The sequence below is a fragment of the Nyctereutes procyonoides genome, unplaced genomic scaffold, assembly GCF_905146905.1.
Source record: "Nyctereutes procyonoides isolate TBG_1078 unplaced genomic scaffold, NYPRO_anot_genome, whole genome shotgun sequence".
In the NCBI taxonomy this organism is placed as follows: Eukaryota; Metazoa; Chordata; class Mammalia; order Carnivora; family Canidae; genus Nyctereutes; species Nyctereutes procyonoides.
The window spans coordinates 19487035-19506793 of NW_026575128.1; the positions used below are offsets into that span (position 1 = coordinate 19487035).

Sequence of the window (19759 nt, forward strand, 5' to 3'; positions counted from 1 at the left end):
TGCACCCCTATGTTCACCACAGGATGTTATTATTTACCATAGCCAAGTGTCCACTGACAAATGAATGGAATATTACTCAGCCATAAAGAATGAAATTTGCCATTTGTAATATGGGTGGACTCTGAGGGCACCATGCTAAGTAAATTAAGTCTAACAGAGGAAGACAAATACATATGTTCCAAGTCCAAAAACCACGTTCACAGATACAGAGAACAGACTGGTGCTTGCCAGAGACGGGGGGTTAGTGAGTGGGCAAAATGGGCAAAGGGAATTAAAGGTTACAAACTTTCAATTATAGAATAAATAAGTGATGTGAATGTGACATACAGCATGGTAATTATAGTTAATACTATACTGCATATTTGAAGGTTGCTAAGAAAATAAATCTTAGAAGCTCTCATCATAAGAAAAAAATTCTTATCTATGTATGATGGTGGATGTTAATGAGATTTACTGTGGTGATCATTTTGCAAAACATACAAATATTAAATCATCATTATATACCTGAAACTAATATAAATTTGTATGTAAATTGTATCTCAATACAAAAAATTTTCAGTTAAAGAAAAAGAAAAATTTGGGGGAGGGAAGGGTAGGCTTGAATATTGAGTTCGTAGAAGAAAACGAAAAAGGCCAATATATATATGAAAAGATGTTCATCCTCTTTGGTAACCAGAAAAACACAAATCAAGAGCACAATGAAACAAATATTTTAAACTCAGTAAAACTGACAAAAATTAGTCTGATAAGAGAAATGCTGATAAGGATGGGAAACAATGAGACATTTTATGCACTGCTGCTGGAGTATAAACTGATATAAACACTTTGAGAACAACATAGAAAAAAAAGAAAACAACATAGAACTACCTTATTAAAACTGAATTTCAGCATACCCTATGGACCCAACAATTTGCCTTTTAGCTTTATACCTAGAAATAATACTCATATGCATTTACCAAGAGAAAATAAGAACGTTCATAAGAGCAAAACCAAAACAACTTATTCATCAACTGAAAAATAAGATAGATTGTGATATACACGTAGAATAGCATACAGCACTGAAAAGGAATGATCTATAACTATACCCCAAAACATGGCTGAATCTTGAAAATATAATATTAGCTACAAAAGACAAGTCCTAAAATATGACACATAGCATGATATCAGTCATAAAATTAACTAAGCAAAACTTGGTGACACATATCAAAAAATAATTTTTTAAAAAAGCAAATGACAAAAAATACAAACTTATCATCACCTCTTGGAGGCATACACAGGGATAGAGGAGAGAAAAAGCACATATTAGAACATGAGGGATTCTATAAAGATTCAAGTTCTGAAGTGGTAGCTTCAATACATACTCACTGGATGATTACGCTTTATGATTTACATATGCCACATATATTCTTTTGTAGTATGAGGCATTTTAGGCTAATTTAAAAACCATTATGAGAAGAACAACTAGTAGATTAAAGTATACTTCAGTATTCCATCACTAAGATACAGGTATCTCTATCTTGAATAACTTCACTATATAAAGAAGGAAATAGTCTGCAAAGTGTAAATTTAGTTCTACTCATCTCTTTCTAACTCCTTACTATTTATGATTCTGATAATCTTGAAGTGAGAGAGTTTATAGAAATAGCAATAGAGTAACTATATATTTAGAAAAAATTTAGAATTTTTTTCCTATTTATTCTCTTACCCCGTTCACAAACATTAACAACTATACAGACAAGAGGATCTGTATAATATAAAAATCATTTTGATGTCTTACATCACTTGTACAATCTTAGACTATTTGAATGTAAGCTCGAGAAGGGCATTCACCTTTTTTATCTGTATTGGCCTAAAAATGACAATAAACACGTGCTAAATGACTAGGTAGATTTTTGACAAATGAATCACTGCAGGACTCCAGCGTAGTTTCTGACACAACTCCCTCACCTATTACAGATAGCATCACAGTGCCCTCTTCTGGTTCTACTTTATAGTGGAAATAACGTTAACCTACTTTGCTATTCATATTGCATTATCTTAAGTACAGTAGAAACTAAACATGCTGGAATAATTAATATTAACATACCAATTGTAACTTCTAAGGAGAATATGATTCTATAACTACCATCTTACTTTGTGAAGTCAACTCATCAATAGAAAAATATGAAGAATTTTCCAAGCTTCATAGTGTGGTATTTGCCCTTAATCTAAGAAAGCTAAAATAAAGTAATTAAAGTCATAAATAATCTCTAAATAAATCCTAAGGCTCCCCTTTAAAGAATTTAAAGAATGGTGTAAATTTAAAGAATTTAAATGTTTGTATGTATCATTATAGTTTTTTCTCATTCAGTACAGATCCCACTATTAATGAAATCACTTTTCACTCTAAAAGATATGTGATCTCTAGTAATTATATAGCTTCAGCCTTTTAATAGTTGGCAGAGTACAATATAAACTCATCTCTAATATAAAATCACATATTCTTAGTTGTGTATGCAGGAAATATGTAACCACAATAAATCTCTTCTATTCCAAGTAGAAATTAAAGATCTCCATTTATAAAATCCAATTTGTACAACAGAACCATTGTAATTGGCATTAAAAATTCAATTCTAGGGGCACCTGGGTGGCTCAGTGGTTGAGTGTCTACCTTTGGCTCAGGTCATGATCCCAAGGTCCTGGGATCAAATCCTGCGTTAGGCTCTCTGTGGGGAGCCTGCTTCTCCCTCTGCCTGTGTCTCTGCCTCCCTCTGTATTTAAATGAATGAATGAATGAATGAATAAATAAATAAATAAATAAATAAATAAATAAAACCTTAAAAAAATTCTATTTGTCAGTTCAGCATCACCAATCAGTTTGTCTGAGCCAACATCTAAAAATATGAGGTAACTAAAGTAATTGGTGAATCCACTGAAAATATCTGCCAGGTATCGCAAGTAAGGCTGACAAGAAAACATAAAAATGTTTTGATATCTGTACACTTTTTCAACTTTTAAAATTTCTATGATTCTAATAATGCTTGTTGTATAGTAAACAATATATTTAAAATACTGTGAATTGTTGCAATTAAGAACTTTAAAAAGGATTTTGTGAAAAAGATTTTATTTTTACTTTTAAGTAATCTCTATACCCAACACAAGGCTCGAATTTACAACTCCAAAATCAAGAACTACATATGCTCTACTGACTGAAGCTGCCAGGTGCCCTTTAAAAAGAATTTTTGCATACTGAGTTGTCTCAATTTTTGAAAAAAAATCACATACATACTATAATCAGTATTAGAGACAAATAGCAACAAATCCATACCAAAGAATTTTACAACTAGAAGAATGCTTCCCATTATCTTGCTCAGTCCCTTTGTTTAACCAGTGGGGGGGGGGGGGTGTAAAAAAAGAGCTCCAGAGCAGTGAACTGACTTGCAGTGGTCATATAAACTGTTTAAGGAATAAATACTAAACTTTCTACATCAATATAATTTCTACATTGCTCTTCAATAAAGTTTAAATCTTTGTCTGATCTATGACACAATAATATTTTGATTATTTGGTTAGATTTTAAATCAGCAAACTGATGATTTCGTTGATGTTTTAAAATGGAGAGAACACACTGGGCTAGTAACCAATTCTAACTCCTTAGTCATTTAAATTCTTAACTTCAATCTCTTTATCTACAGAGTTAATACTTAGATGATATCTGAGGTTCCTTTCACCTCAGTAATTCCATGATTTTTAATACAAAAGTTGCCTCTCTGATAATGCTCTGAAATTATCTAGTAAAGGCTATAAAAACCCTGCTAAACTATAGTGATCCTTAAGGGCAGGGCACATGTTGTACTCATCATATATCGCCCCTCAAAGCTAGCAGTGACTGGTAAAAAAAAACCTTTTTTCTCCAGACATAAATTTAATGGGTATATTTTCTAAATCTCTAAGATGAAACATGTTTCACTTATGAAATCTCCAAAGTACAAATAGATAATTTGGTTATGAAACCTATTTATTATGTAAAGATGGTGGGGGGAAAAAAACCAAAACAGTATTTCTCATTTTCAAATGGCAGTGAATTTCTTGTACCATGTCCAGTCTCAAAGAAGTCTGATCTATGCTTTATGATAATTGTAGAAAGGAATGCTATGAAGAGGTCTTGAATTATGAATTAGGTAGTTGGCTAAGTAAATAATCCACCTTTAGACAATCAAGAAGTAAATATCCAAACACTACCAAACTCAGATGGGCACTGAAAGACCATTTATATTCTTTACTTAGTATTTCAGTGCCTGGAAAGAAAAGAAAAAGACTTAATAATCAATAGAGAAATAACATATGCCTTTTATAATTATACAGCAAAATATTATGACTCCAAATATGCCATTCAAACTTTGGCTACTTACTTGATGGCCCAAGGACATCTTTGCTATCACCAAGAAGCTTTAAATGCAGGGTAATTGAGCAGCAAACAAATACAATCCAAACCAGGAAGAAGCAAAATGCATCAGGATTGAAGCAGCAGTGAAACAAAAGGACAAGGAAAATAAGCATTAGTTTATAAGTAGAAAGCACATGCACAACAATCCTAGTAATCATAGTTCACAAGGAATATCCTCTGCCACACATAAAAAGATCTTGGCTTAAGCATTAACAAATATTTAAGTTTTGGAAAATAAAGACGGAAAGACCAGAATATAATCAACTAAGTATTTTTGTTTTAAAAATTGTTCAAGTCAAAAATTACTTTCAATTTAAACTCAAGATATGGGTTAGGAGTGGTAAAATTATTTAGAAATGTAAGGGACAGTCCAAAGTTGTTCATTCTTTAAATTTAAATGGTTATAAATCTATAACACCCATGCACTATTAAATATTAGTTATGCATGCCATGAAAGCACTTAACACTACATAGAAATTCAGTCTATAAAAAGAAAGGAACATTTACTGAGTGCTTATTATATGCCAAGCATTGTGCAAAGAGCTTTTACAAAGACATCAACAAAGTAGAACAATTTTTTTTTTCTCAAATGGCAAAAAAAAACAAAGAGCAATATGGGTTAGAATGATAAATTTTATTGTCAGATAAAATTTTCTTAAGACCCACTTAATATGGAGTGTTATCACGTGGAGCTACTGGTCTTTAAGAAGGAAGATCTAATCCTGAAATGAATATCTTGAAATCAACACAAAGAAATAAGACTACTGACCTTTTGTCCAGTTACTATTTTAACATACAACATTATGCTAAATGTTGCCTATAGACAAGTGTTTTGATTTCCTTTGGTAGAAACAGAGTCCTCAGCTTTCCTTCATTTCAAATATCAAGTACAGCAACATCAAAACTGAAGTAACAACAAAAATTTAAAATTCCCACTGATTATATTATTGAATGAAGGAATCTTAATTATCCGTGACCAAAAAGAAAGGTAGCAGTTGTTTGCTTTGCCTCCTAGGGAAAAAATCTTGGCCCTGTTGCTTCCTTAATGCTTGAAATTGGATTCTAATTCCTTTATGGCATTTGGCTCTAGTCATTTTCCCATAGTTGCCCATTATTCTATAAACTGAATTCAGCTTCAAAGATAAACTAAAAAAAATACAGCTGTAATGACAAAGAACTAATTGTGTTTAAGTCCTTATTACTGATGGCCATGTTACCACAACGAGCAAGCATGCGGGAAAAGATTAAAGTGTTTGTGGTAGGAAATCCCTATGAAGGCCCCAGGGATCCCCCTGTCTTCGTGTATAATCCCTTTTCTTTGAGCATATTCTGGGCTCACTGAATCACTTCTAATGAATAGAATATAGCAGAAGTGAATCAACGTCACTTCCAAGATTAGACTGTAAAGACTATGACCTGCATCTTATTTATAGCCCCTTGCTAGCTCTTAGATCACCCTGGGGAAAGCCAACTGCAGAGTCATGAGGCAGTCTTGTAGACAGGCCCATGAGGTGAAGGAATGATGTCAAGCATCACTTGAGTTTGTTGGGTAAACATATCTCCTGCCTTGGGTCTCCTTGCCCTCCCATCTACCCAGTCAAGCTTTTGGATGAGACTGCAGCAACCCCCGCCCCCCCGCCCCCAGTGGCTTGACTACAACCACTTGAGAGATTTTTGAACCGGGGACACCTAGTAAACTGTTCTTGAATTCTTGACCCAGAGAAATTATAAAATAATAAATGCTTGCTGTTTTATACCACTTAATTTTCAGATTTGTTATAGACCAATAACTAGTATGATACTGGAAAACAGAAAAGAAGTTAGGAAAATGACAGAGTCAACCATGGTCAACTTGACAAATATTTCACAGACATTCTCTAAAAAATCTTTCTGTATTGATATAATTACTAATTTTCCTAGATTTACCAGAAAATCTGAATTTCTTGAAGGAGAGCAATGGTTCTAACCATATATGCATAGTTGGGACTATTTAATTTCACAGGGCCAGTCATTTATGAAGGCTTTCTAGCTGATCTTCTATTTAGAGTAAATAATTAAGTTCACTTTCATTGTACATAATTCTCAAATTTTGTTAATTAACAGCATTATGTCAACTTCTTTGCAGCTGTACTTCTTGCCTGTTTGCTCCCAGAAAACAATCTCTACCATATACAGTAACTTCTGATATGTTTCAAATTATGCTTCAACATTATCTTAAGTATATTTGTCATATAAATCTGATTCTATTAGACTAATTTTTCATAGTGAGATAATAAAGAATCAAAACAAACACTGTCTATTCCTATCATTCATCCATCCAACCAAATATTTATGAATACCTATTATATAGGACAGGTATCATTTTAGGCACCAAGGGATATAGGAGTAAACAAAAAAGATAACAATTTTGTCCTTTGTGGTATTATGTTCTAGTGGGAGAAATGAATAATAACATACTAAACAAGTAAAAATTTGTTGCATATTATATAGTATAGTTACTAAGGAAAAAATCAGCAGAGAACGAGGTTTTATAAAATGTTAAGGAAGAGGGAGTTATAATTTAAGATAGGGTGACCTAAGAAGGCTTCACTACAGAACTGACTGAGTAAAATGAGGGAATTTATGATAAGGACATAAGGGGGAAGAATATTCTAGGCAAAGGGAAGAACATGTATAGAGTGGTGGATTGGGATGGGAGCAAGTCTGGAGGGCTTGGAGGATAGTAAAAAGTCCAGAGAGGCTGGAATACAACACAAATAGTAAAGTAGTAGGAAATGAAGTAAAAGAAATAAATAAATGGGTGCCAGACTGTGTAGGACCCAGTCAGGATTTTGGCTTTATTCTGAATGAGATGGGGTGCCACTGGATTTCTGAGAAAAGGAGTGACATAATCTGAAAACGTTTTAACAGGATTATTCTGGCTGCTGTGTTGAGAATGGACTAGAGGGACAGGAGTATAACCAGTCAGAAGTTACTGTAATAACGTAGGGGGAGAAATGAAAGAGACTTAGACCAAGGTAAGAGGTGAGGGGGAGAAGAAGTGGTTGAGTTCTGAATATATTTTGAAGGTAGCACCAACAGGATTTCCAAACAGACCAAACATGAAGTTTATTTATTTTAAAGAAAAATCCAAATGATGTAAGTGTTGGGGTCTGAGCATGGAACTGTCATTGTCGGGAGATGGAAAGGACATTGAGGGGGTTAGTTTATTGAAAGAAAAACAGAAGTGTTAAGTTTGAGACAGGTTAAATTTGAAATATCTACTAGACATCCAAGTCAAAATGTCAAGTAGGCAACTGGATCTATAAACTTGTACAGAGAAAGGTTCAGGTTTGTAAGAAACAGTATAAATTATGATATGTCTGAGAGTTAGGGTATATGAACCTGAACAGCTAATCACAAGAGGCCAAAAAATGCAACAGAATAAAAGAACAGGCACCAGAAAACAGACATTATAATGGAACAGCAGAACTAAGAATTAAGCTGAAACACTCCAGTAAAAGTGGAAATATAACAAGAAGTAAGATTTCAGAAACCTTCCCCAGAAAATTGTGGATACAAAGGCATTAAACTGGGATCCAAGTGAAATGATCCTCCCAGAGCTGCCTGTAAGTGATGCCAATGGGGAATGGGATAGGGATAACTGAAGATTACATATTAATTTTACCAAGTAACTTATATCACTGAAGTCTTGCGCTCCTGTTAGATCGCACACACTACACTTCTTACTTTTATTGCTTTTAGGACCTGGGCCTACTAGGCACAGTTCCATCTTGTATAACACATGAATAAAGACAATGTGAAATTATTGATGTGAAATATCTACACAAGTATCTTAGATATTTAAAAAAATAAAAAGCTAGTCAACTCCTTTTGGCTTTTGTTAGAGAACCAAAATACTAGTAGAAACTCAAAGAATCCAGGAAATTTTCCTCAGCTTATTCAAAGAAGACCATTAAAGATATGATGCAAACATTACCTCTAATTGAATAACATCATATTTATCATTATCCCTTCAACGACATCCATACAGTCATTTCAACAATTTCTTTATCATATAAACAGATTCTCTATTTTGGCAGAAAGTATGGGCTGAAAATGGTAAAATAATAGTAACACACCTAGAGTTTTTCTATTTGTTATTAATTAGTATACTATCAACTACTTTAACTAAAAGCAGGAAGTATAGCTTAAATCTTTACTGATTTTAGTCTACAAATCTCAGGAAAAGAGCATTATGCAAAAATGGGACTTTACTTAATGTACTTCTAAGTATTTGCCGTGCCATCTAAAATTAGCATAAAACTTGCCATCTTTCAGAAGTATAAAGGAATAGGTAGAAATTCATAATCACACCCTATATCCTGGAAACCCCTTAGGCCCAAGCAACTCAGGACAGATGGCCACCTTATAACACAGAAGCAATCTCGTAAGAGTTATAGCTTGATTCCATTGCCTTAAGCACAGCACCTCCCTTTTACATACATACTGATTTAAGTCATCTTTTGAGCTTAAGCCAAAGTACAAAAAGCTTATTAAGCATTGATACAATTTGAAAATAAAATTTCAAGCAAGTTGCACCTCTTTCCCCCAAAAAAAGCTGATCAAGTTGTACTCATAGAAGCAATCCTTCTGCAGCTGGCTCTCAGAAGCCACAATTTGGAAGGAGGATTATATAAAACATCCCAAGATCACTCTCTTTAGTGTTATCTTTGGCCCTCAGGGTAGTAGTCTTTAGTGAAAAGATCTAAAACATAGTTGAGATTTGTTTGTTCTTTCTACAGGAGTCCCCTCTCTCTCTCTCTCTCTCTCCTTTTTTTTTTGAGTCCTCTCTCTGTACTCAACTGAACTTTTCATATTCTTGCATCAACTGCAAAACACACATTGTGTACATTTTATCCCTGAGTTTTACAGGAGATATTTTACGGAAATATTTTTCTAGGAACTAGAGCTTATCACTGTTGGATAGAGAATATTAACTGGCCTGCCAAGCAGTTATTTTAAAATAACCTAATCAGACTTTTGATCCAGTAAATGTACTTCTAGGAATGTATACTAAGGTGATCATCCAAAATATTAAAAGAGGCATCCACAGATATTTATCACATCATTTACAGTAATCTAAAATAATAATCTACTATTAAATAATATTCATATAATTAAATACTATGTAGCCATTAAAGATTTTTTATTCACTGTTCATTATACATTGACCTTTAAAAATAGGTTATAAAAGTTTGTATGACTCTACTTTTATAAAATTTCATATGTAAGTCAAATACACATGAACAAACTTAGTAAAGAGGCCACCAGACTATTAAAAGTGGTTGCCTCTAGAAGGTAGAATTTTATTTATTACATTCTTCTGTATTGTTTAAATATGCCCCCACTGGTATGCATGATTTTTACAGTAAAAAAAAATCTATTTACATTTTGGAAAAAAATGTAAATTTTTAATGTGATCTTTTCAATCTATGTTACTTAGTATAATGACATAACCATCTATGATAAAATAGAGTCAAAATATATTTTAGGAATCCAATTCAAAATCCTGAAAAAATACAAAAATGTTAACATTTCATACATAGCACTATATATTACTCACTGTCTCTTGAACTTCAGCAACTTCTGAATATGGCAAGATCTAAAAAAAAAATAAATTTTCTCAGGAGTGATTTAATGTCAAACACTTGAATCTGAATTTAGAGAGCACCCACAGTGTATCAAATGAATTAAGTGGTGCATTAATCTTTTAAGAAGTAGCAAAAAAAAAAAAAAGGCAATAATATGTTTACACTGGAAACTCAATTCTTTAAAACAACAACAACACAAAAACTTCTGAGGAGAAGTTCCCATCAATCTGCCAGTCTGTGAAGTTGTCTCAGGCATAGTCTGAGGCTTCTTCACAGTTCTTATCCTCCCTGCATGTATTTAATTCTATCAGCCATTTCCCCACGTAAACTTTCTCCTCTGTTTCTAAAGTACTCGACTCCTCTGGCTTCCCTTCTCCTGTTTTCCTGGCTCCACTTTGTCTTCTCTTCTAGTAAGTGAGTGGCCATAAGCAATGTTCAGTCCTCAACTACTTGTTTTTTCTCTACCTGCTCCTTCCCTGCAGACTGTGCTCATACTCAAATCTTATCTATGAACTTTATTCAGATGACTTCCAAGCTTCTCCTTTAGATCCACCCTATCTCTAAAACTTCACCCCAAAACATTGCCACTTGCATGATTCAGACATTACGGCAAATTAACTTCTGGTTCTAAAAGTCTATAAACAAAGGAAGGGCTGGCTCTAAGCTGGTTTTAGAAAAGCATCTTTAAGTCAAAAACAGATTCTGTAGTTTCCCTCAGTAACCAGTTTCCATGCCAATTTGCCGGAGTTTTTCAATGGTAGCATCTTATTTTCACTGAGACCTAAACCCTCGAGTCATCTGAGACTCTTCCCCCACCCCCAACATCTCAAGAAGTCATTAAGTTTAGATGATTTTTACCTAGACAATGTCTACCTCACATCTGGACCTTTCATTCAATTCCCATTAATATTATTTCCTAGGCCAGATTCACATCACCTCATTTCTCATCTCCCTTTCAATAAATGTCCCTGCACTAAGTCACATCTCATTCATTCATTTACTATGCTAGGTACTGGAATTTGAAAACATAAAGACATGGTCCCTACTGCCAACAAGATTGGAGACTATATGTACTATATAGTAATTTATGTGACATTAAGGTAAGTTATCTCCAATCTACCCAGTATTACTCAATTCTTCAAGCTAGCCCCATCATTAGCATATTACTGAACTCTGAGATTTTCTTCTCTGTGAATACATAATTATAAATGTTACAATTTTCCAGAATAATTGTAAGGCTTAATAATGATTTACATGAGTGTACTTTATAGGCTTTTTTTTTTTACTTTTTTTTTTACTTTATAGGCTTTTTAAAAAGCAGTATGTAGACATACGGCATAATTACTTAGTAGTGCAACAAATGACAAAGACTAAGAAAAAAAACCAACATCTTAATTTATCAAGTTAATTCCATAAACTATCACATTCACCATGTTACTCCTCCACTTAAAAACATTTGATAGTACCCATTCTTTAGAAAATAAGCCCCAAATCCTAACACTTAAATTGTCTACAGCATTGTCTGTCTACAGCATTCATGCCACAGAGGTGTTCTGATGCCCCATAAGATAGCTTTGCAACTCTAAAATTCCACTTACCTAAATTCTCTGTCTAGTAAAATTGATTATGCTCAGAGTGAGCTGCAATTTTTTCCCTTTGTTTTTGCTTCCCTGTTCAATAGCTTGAAAGTTCCCTGACCTTGAAGGCTCAAGTCAAATTGCCAATTCTGCTACCACAGTTCAAACTAAAACTCTGACTTCCTAACATCAGTTCTCTGGTAATACATAATTAGTTATCTCATAGTATTTTCTCTATTGCTATTGCAAATAAGTAAAACAATGAATTTTTCTTTAACTTTTCCCTAATTTTACAATGGTCTAGTACAATGCTATCAAATAGAACTCCCTGTGATGATGGAAATAGTGTATATCTATACTATCCAATACAGCAGCTACTAGCTATGCATAGCTGTTAAATTATTGAAATGTGGCTAGTGAAACCTGAGGAGTTGAATTTATTTAATTTAAATGTAAATTAGTCCTAAGTGCCTACACCATAAAACATTTCAAGTCTAGCCAAACTTACCTCTCCCCAGCTCAACCTAACCGACCACTCTTTAGGATTTGCCACCACTGATCACTCCTTTTCTCAAAACTCTTTCTCCTTCCCCAATTTCCAAGCTATTTTTCCTCTCTTCTTCCCTCTCCTTACTTGGCTCCCCTCTTCCCTTTCTGCCTCTGCCCCCCAGGTTGCATCCTAGAATATCTTTTGTACCCATTCAACATGTTGTCCCCAGATGATTCCATTGACTTAACTTTTAAAGGGGCTCTATTCACTAACAACTCCCCAAATTAGTTGTCCACCTTAACTCTTCTGAGCTCCAGTTTCTTAAAGGTCTCCCAATCATCCTCCTGCTGCACTCCTTCTTATCTCAGATAAAATATCACATCTTTGGTGAGGGATTTCCTGGCCTCCCACACCAGGTATCTCAGAGGGATACTACATGTGTTGTCACTGCATTTGTCTCTTCTCAGGAAGAACTGTAGGGGATTGCCCACAGAGTTCCATGTGGAACAGTTCCACGGACAGTGCCCCTGCACTGCACCATCATGTTCCTTTCTGAGGAAGTGAAAAACCTTAACTCACCTTCCCTCCCAACCTCAACTAGTACAGCCTAACCATCATAGACGGCCTAACAGAGCTGCAAGCTCCACACTGGCTCTTATCCTTTAGGATTCTGTTCAAAAGTACCTTCAACAGGGGCGCTTGGGTGGCTCAGTCAGTTAAGTGTCTGACTCTTGATTTCGGCTCAGATCATTTCAGGGTCCTGAGATGGAGCCCTATGTGGGCTCCACACTGGGCGTGGAGCCTGCTTAAGATTCTTTCTCTCCCTCTGCCCCACCCCCTAGTCTAAAAAAAATAAAGTAACTTCACCAGAAGACTTCCATAGTATTCCCAGAAAATAGCAACAGCCCCTGTATTCTGACATTCTCTAAAATGAATGTAAAGTATATTCATATTTTCTTCCACTATTAGTCTCTGGCTATCATATGCCAAAATTCCTTTGTTAGGAATTCCCTTTTTTCTTAAATAATTTTGTCCTTCATAAATAACACTGTTACAGATTCACCACCTATTTTTCATAATGGAGCTTCTGGTAATGGTGGTCTCTTGCCATGATGAAAACAACTTCCTCCATCAAGGACTTCATATACAAGGGAAGATCAAAATCGATTATGTCAGCTGTAACTACGGTTAATACACCTGGTGAGACAGCTGGTGAGGTATGTGGTTATGAAATAAGAAAAAAGTGAACTATCCATTAAAAGAACTAAATCCACATGACCTTGGCCTTTGAATTAATCAATATTCTCCTCTATATCTGACCTAACCATACTTAGTCACTTGATAACCACAACAGAAACCATGTAATCACATCACAATCATGCCAGGTTAGATATGACAATTGATTAGAGGAGACAGCTCACATACATCAATATTTCAGGGTATGATGCTTAATCTTATGACTTACTTAAATGACTTTGCTTTTCAGTCTGAAATAAAAGTTTATTTGGAATTTCATTTTGGCCAATTCCTTACATAGATACATAAACCCACATTCTATATTGAATCATGACCAGGATCTTAATTAAGCCATAAGGACTGTATAACAAATACTTTCTTTCCCTCTAGAGTTCTATTTCTGACAAATTACTGATTAGCATATTATGTTGTTAAGTATCAAGCCACAGGAAAGACTGCTAATAATACTATGGAAGCGTCAACTTCCATGACTCATAATTATATCTACCACACATAAAAATGCAATTAGCAACTGTTCTTCATGTCTCAGCAACTATATACTGCCTAAATGCCAAAATATTCACCCGAGATAGAAAAATCAAAATTAGTTAAAGGAGAACAAGGTTTGAGTTAAATACACTAGATCACGTATCACATACTTTTCAAAGTGTACATAATATTAGGTAATCCACATAAAATTTTTAAAAGGCTGGGTATGACACAGATCAATTTATAATATAAAAACATTAGCCTTTACATTCAATGACAAGAATAACAAAATATGAGTGTGTGTATTTAAATCCTAACATGGACCGCTGATTAGCTATGTGATCTTAGAAAAATTACTAATTCCTTCAGAGTCTCAGTTTCTTCAGAAACAGAGTAATATCTTCCCCCCAGTACATTGGAGGAGATTAATGAGAAAGTGTATGAGACACAGAGCCAAGATCAGAACATATAGTAAGTTTGCAAAAATAAGAGTTTTTTCTCTGTATACTAATAAAGTAACCCAAAAATGGAAAGTGCAAATTCTAAAAATCTAGAGAAAAAAAGCAAAACCCAAAAGGGACGTATTTTCTGATCAGCTAACACCACCCTATGGGTGTTAATTTTCTTCTACTTAGATTACACAACTCCACGCTAACTTGTTCCCTGGGCTCACTGCCTCTATTTCTATAGTTCTCAACTTTGGCTGTGCATTAAAATCATCAAGAAGACTTTTAAAAAGTATTGATGTCTGTATCTCACCCTCTCAGATTCTAATTCAATTGAACAGGGGTACATACAACCTGAGCAATGGACTTTTTCAAGACCCCTCAGAGTTAAGTCTATAATGTTCAGCTAGTTGTCCCTGCAATATTCCATAATTCTGCCAAGATCACTTTCCCAAATCACAACACTAAACAGGTTGTTTCTTGGCTCCAAAAAAAAAAAAAAAAAAAAAAGAAAAGAAAAAAGAAAAAATTCAGAGGTTTGACATTACCTTAAAAACAAAAATTCCAGGGCAGCCCTGGGGGCTCAGCGGTTTAGCGCCACCTTTGGCATGGGGTGTGATCCTGGAGACCCGGGATCAAGTCCCACATCAGGTTCCCTACATGGAGCCTGCTTCTCCCTCTGCCTGTGTCTCTGCCTAGCTCTCTGTCTGTCATGAATAAATAAATAAAATCTTTTTTTAAAAAAAAATTCCAACCTGTATATTCTGATTGTAACTTGGTTGAGATGCAGTATAGAAAAATAATTAAAGCTTGGCCTATGGAGCCAAAATGTATCCCAGTTCTGCCACTTACTAGCTATATGACCCTGAGACACTTATCTGTATTCTCTGCTAGTAAATGAGGGTTGTAATACTATCTCATAGGTTTGTTAGAAAATTACATAAGTTTACATGCAAAGCACCTGAAATAGCTTCTAAGCATTTGACAGAAATTTACCAAATGTTAGTTGCTATTCATTTCTTGTAGTTTTACTTTCTACCAATTACCCTAAGCAGCAAACAATAATGCCTGTGAGAACTAAAACCAAGTACAAGGTACCATGCGCATAAATGTGCTCTGTGAAAGTAGGTTAATTTTCTAAACTCAATAAATGTTTGACCAAAAGTATAATTAAACTTCTTGTGTATCCACACACACAAATTCATTTCCCCTCTCATGCTTTTTTTTTTTTTTTTTGCACCATTGCTGTCGTTTTCACTATATTAAACTTAGTAAGGTGACTTGTGAAGTAGTCTTAAGTTAATGAAAACCTACTAAGGTGATCAGAGGTCTGGATAAAAATCCCTTAACTGCTCTCTTAAACAGCTGAACAAGTGGAGGTTTTCTTGAACCTATAATCAAATTTTATCTTCATGTATCTTTAACATGCTAAAATTCTAATCCTTCACATTCTAATCTGAGGTTTGATGGACTTTCACTTTATTTTCTACAAAAACAAGAAGAAATTTAAGATTCTTAATGGACATAATCTTAATTAAGAGTTAAATGTAGAGGGGTGCCTGGGTGGCTCAGTTGGTTAAGAGTCTGCCTTTGGCTCAGGTCATGATCCTGGGGTTTCCATCCCTTACATGGGCTCCCTGCTCAGAGGTGAATCTACTTCTCCCTCTACTCTTCCCCCGGTTGTAGACTCATGCTCTCTCTAAAATAAATAAATAAAAGCTTTTTTTTTTTTTTTAAATAGAGTTAAGCATAGAGCAGTGGCTTTAATGGTATTCTGCTTATAAAAGCACCTGCATGTCTTAAGGCTTAAGAGAAACAGCAAGTAAAAATGTTCTTGAAAAATCTTCTATCTATACTTTTAAAAACTGAATGATTGCATTATTTATGGATATTAAATAATAAAATTTTGAAGGCAGTTTTCCTCAAGTTTACTTTAGCAAAACAAATAACTTTCTATTGAATAAATGACAATCTATTTACTTGGGAGTTATGTGAGTTCTACTTTTGATTTTTAAACTAAGGGCATGTCACAGCTGCCACATATCTTAAGAGGAATGAACTGTTAAACAGTCCTGCTGTTCTTTCTGCCACCACCTCAGTCATTCTATATATAGAGAATGCAAAGCCAAAAAGAAAGCTACTGATTTCTTATACAAATGAAAACTGAGTTATTTGCTAGTGAAATAACTAATACTGTCTCTGAACCTGTCCTTAAAGATGGTTGGATAGCAAACAACCTTAGATCAGAAAGATAGTACAGTACCACACATGGAGGAAAGGGGTAAGGGTAAGAGGGAATGTTGTAAGTCATCTTTCTGTGCCCTTTTTTCTTAGTAATACTGGACAGATCATTGCCCATCCTGTCTTCACTACCAGGATAGAACATGATTTATTACCAACTAGAAAACATTAAACACAGTTCTAAACACTTTATTTTTTATTTATTTTATTTTATTTTTATTTTTATTTTTATTTTTTAAACACTATTTTTAAACTGTAGGTGGCTCAGTAGGTTAAACATCCAACCTTGATCTCAGCTTAGGTCTTGAACTCAGGTTTGTGAGTTCAAGCCTCATGTTGGGCTCCACTACTTAAAAATAAATAAATAAATTAGAATTAGGACTGCACGTGTGTCCAGTTGTGGTATGCAAAAAACTATAAGCACAGGCAAAGAGGTTGACCCCTATCTCTCACTACCCTTTTCCCCAAATGAACTAAGTGATTACAACTAGGAAGGCAGCTTGTGGCTGTGAGCTATGCCCAGAGAAGATATACAGAAAAGTTCTCTAAGAAACAGAATATATTGGTTGGAGAACAAATGAAAAATGATGAAGCAATGATTTTAACAAGAGATTCTCTTCTCTAAGATATATATTCCCTTTATCAAACCAAAAGAGTCTCCAGGCTCTTTCCATTCTTAGGACAGTATCAATCAGACAAAGCAATTAATATTCCCAAAAGAATATTATTTCCAAGGAAGCATAAATTCATAAAAATAATTAATATCCTAAGGTCCAAATACTATGAAATAAAATAAAGTGAAGAATCTCAGCTAGAGAGAAAATTAGTGAGCCAAACCCACTGAAAACTTAACCATAATAAATATGCTCAAAAAGGTATGAGAGACTACTGTAAAAAATGAAGCATGACCAAACATTCACATGAATGAATGAAAACAATAATACTGGGTATAAAATATTATGATTAAACAAAGTATACAGCAGGTTTGAATAGCAAGACAAATAAAATAGCAGGAAGAGTGATGAAGGAATTCAATAAGAGGGGATACTGAAAAGATGGAAAACATGAGAGATAAAAGAGAAGCAAAAGTGCCACATCCCCCAAACAGGAGAGCCCTAAAGAGGACATGATGGATTCTACAAAGTAACAAAATAATAAATCTTAAAAATTTTTGAAAATTACACAAAATGGATGAATTTCTAGAAAAATAAAAAAGGCCATTAACACTTCACCAACTCTCACCTGCAGACATACATACACAAAACCAAAGGTCTAACTGTATAAGGATTGGAAAGAAATAAACTATTATTTGCAGATGATGTGAATCAGACAAAATATTATAACTCACAAAGACAAAATAAGTATGCATTCAACCAATATCTGTAAATGTCAAAATGAAAACAGAAACAAAATAAAAACAAATCTCCTTGAAAGATACAGATCATAATAATGCTAGGTACAATTTTGTAATAAAGTTTTATCTTGATCATCACTCCCTCATTCCTGAAGGGAAGGCCCTATCACTTCTTTTTACCCTGCCTCCACTTCCATCACTTTCTGGATCCCTCTTTTCATATTAGGAAGTTGTAAATTATTCTTCCTTAAAATGTTAGTTGATAACGGCTTCATTGAGGAATTTGCAAACTTTTGGTCTCCAGATCCCTTCACTATCCCAGAAATCACTGAAGACTACAAAGAGCTGCTGTTTAAAGTGGATTATACCTACTGATATTTGCCCTATTGTAAATTAAAAATGGAAATTCACTATCTCAGCCAGGTGATTCAAGTCAACATCAGAAATGACAAGTCAGGTTAATAGTATATACCTTTGACAATGATGTGACAAAATGGCATTTCACCTTTGTGGTCTCCTCCCCAAACCCATAAGGACCAGTCTAATCAGAGAAAAACATACAAATTTCAATTGAGGGACATTGTGCAAAATATCTAACCAGTACTCTGCAAAATTGTCAAGCTCATCAGAAACAAGGAAATCATAGCCAAAAGGACCCGAAGGAGACATTACTACTAAATGTAATGTGCTATTCCATATGGGATTCTGAATAGAAAAGGACAATATGTAAAAACTAAAGAAATCTGAATCAAGTATGGACTTTAGTTAAAAATATATCAATCTAGATTCATTAATTATATCAAATGTACCATAAATGAGTTAGTAATGGGAAAATTGAGTACAAAGTACATGGGAACTCTAACTTTTCTCTATGCCAAAAACTATTCTAAAAAAATAAATTTTGAGTAAAAAAAACACTGCTTAGGAAAAAAATTAAGCTAAGAAAACTTGAAAACACAAGCACATACTCTTATTAGCCAGCAGACCGACATCATCATTACATACAGTCTCTGGAAAAGTACACTGTACACTCATGAGAGAATGAGAAAAAGGGCAAATAACATCAAATACCATTGTATTACTAATAATTTTTTTTTTAATCTCACAGACTCTCTGAAAGGGTCTTGAGGAATTCCATAGTCCTGTAAACATACTTGGAAAAGCTCTGCAAGCATAATGGAAATACAAAATATTTCTGGCTTAGAAGTACTGTGCTGATGTACTGTGTAAATCACTGGCTATTTTTCAAAACTAATTCTTTTTCCATCTCTTTTAGAGATGGAAACCAATTTATTAGAGTTTGTTATATATCTGCAAATTTTTTACATTATATTATTCAAGTTTCTAATAAGAACATTTAACAAGTCAAAAAAAGAAGCTATAATAAGATAGAATCTAAGTACCTATACGATACGAAATAACTAAGTGATATTTTCCCACTTGGGAAATTCAAACATTACAAATATTTAAGTACTATTAACTTGTAACATTCATAAGTTAAAGAAGATAAAGTATAAGATATACTTGTAAAATTGTTTTATCCTTTTAAAAAATGTCTCCCTTTAGTAGAAAGTTCAGTAAAGTTGTAAAATGCAAAAAGATTAATGGTCTAGAAGACAAAATATAGGCAGGTTAGTTTTGGTAAAAGGAAGGGACTAGTCACAGTTATTCTCTCCAGCCCTCATTTCTGTAAGCTAGTTAGGATATTAATTTATACAACCTTAGTGAATTAACATATCTAGGCAATGATCAATGGCTGCTATTATCACAAGAAGGGAGACAGATATTACATGCCTCCTAATAATAATACCCAACACCCTCAATGAAGTATACTTGTCAAAAAAAATTGAACCTGAATCTGAGCAAG

General features: G+C 34.1%; 1 protein-coding gene across 1 annotated transcript in view; it reads right to left on the reverse strand.

Annotated features, from left to right (window-relative positions):
• The window catches only part of OSBPL8 (oxysterol binding protein like 8), a 146892-nt gene that overhangs the window by 80011 nt on the left and 47122 nt on the right, over nt 1-19759 (reverse strand). Inside the window, 2 exon segments of the mRNA XM_055341899.1 lie at nt 4392-4428; nt 10032-10070. Coding sequence (XP_055197874.1) covers nt 4392-4428; nt 10032-10070 — 76 coding nt within the window.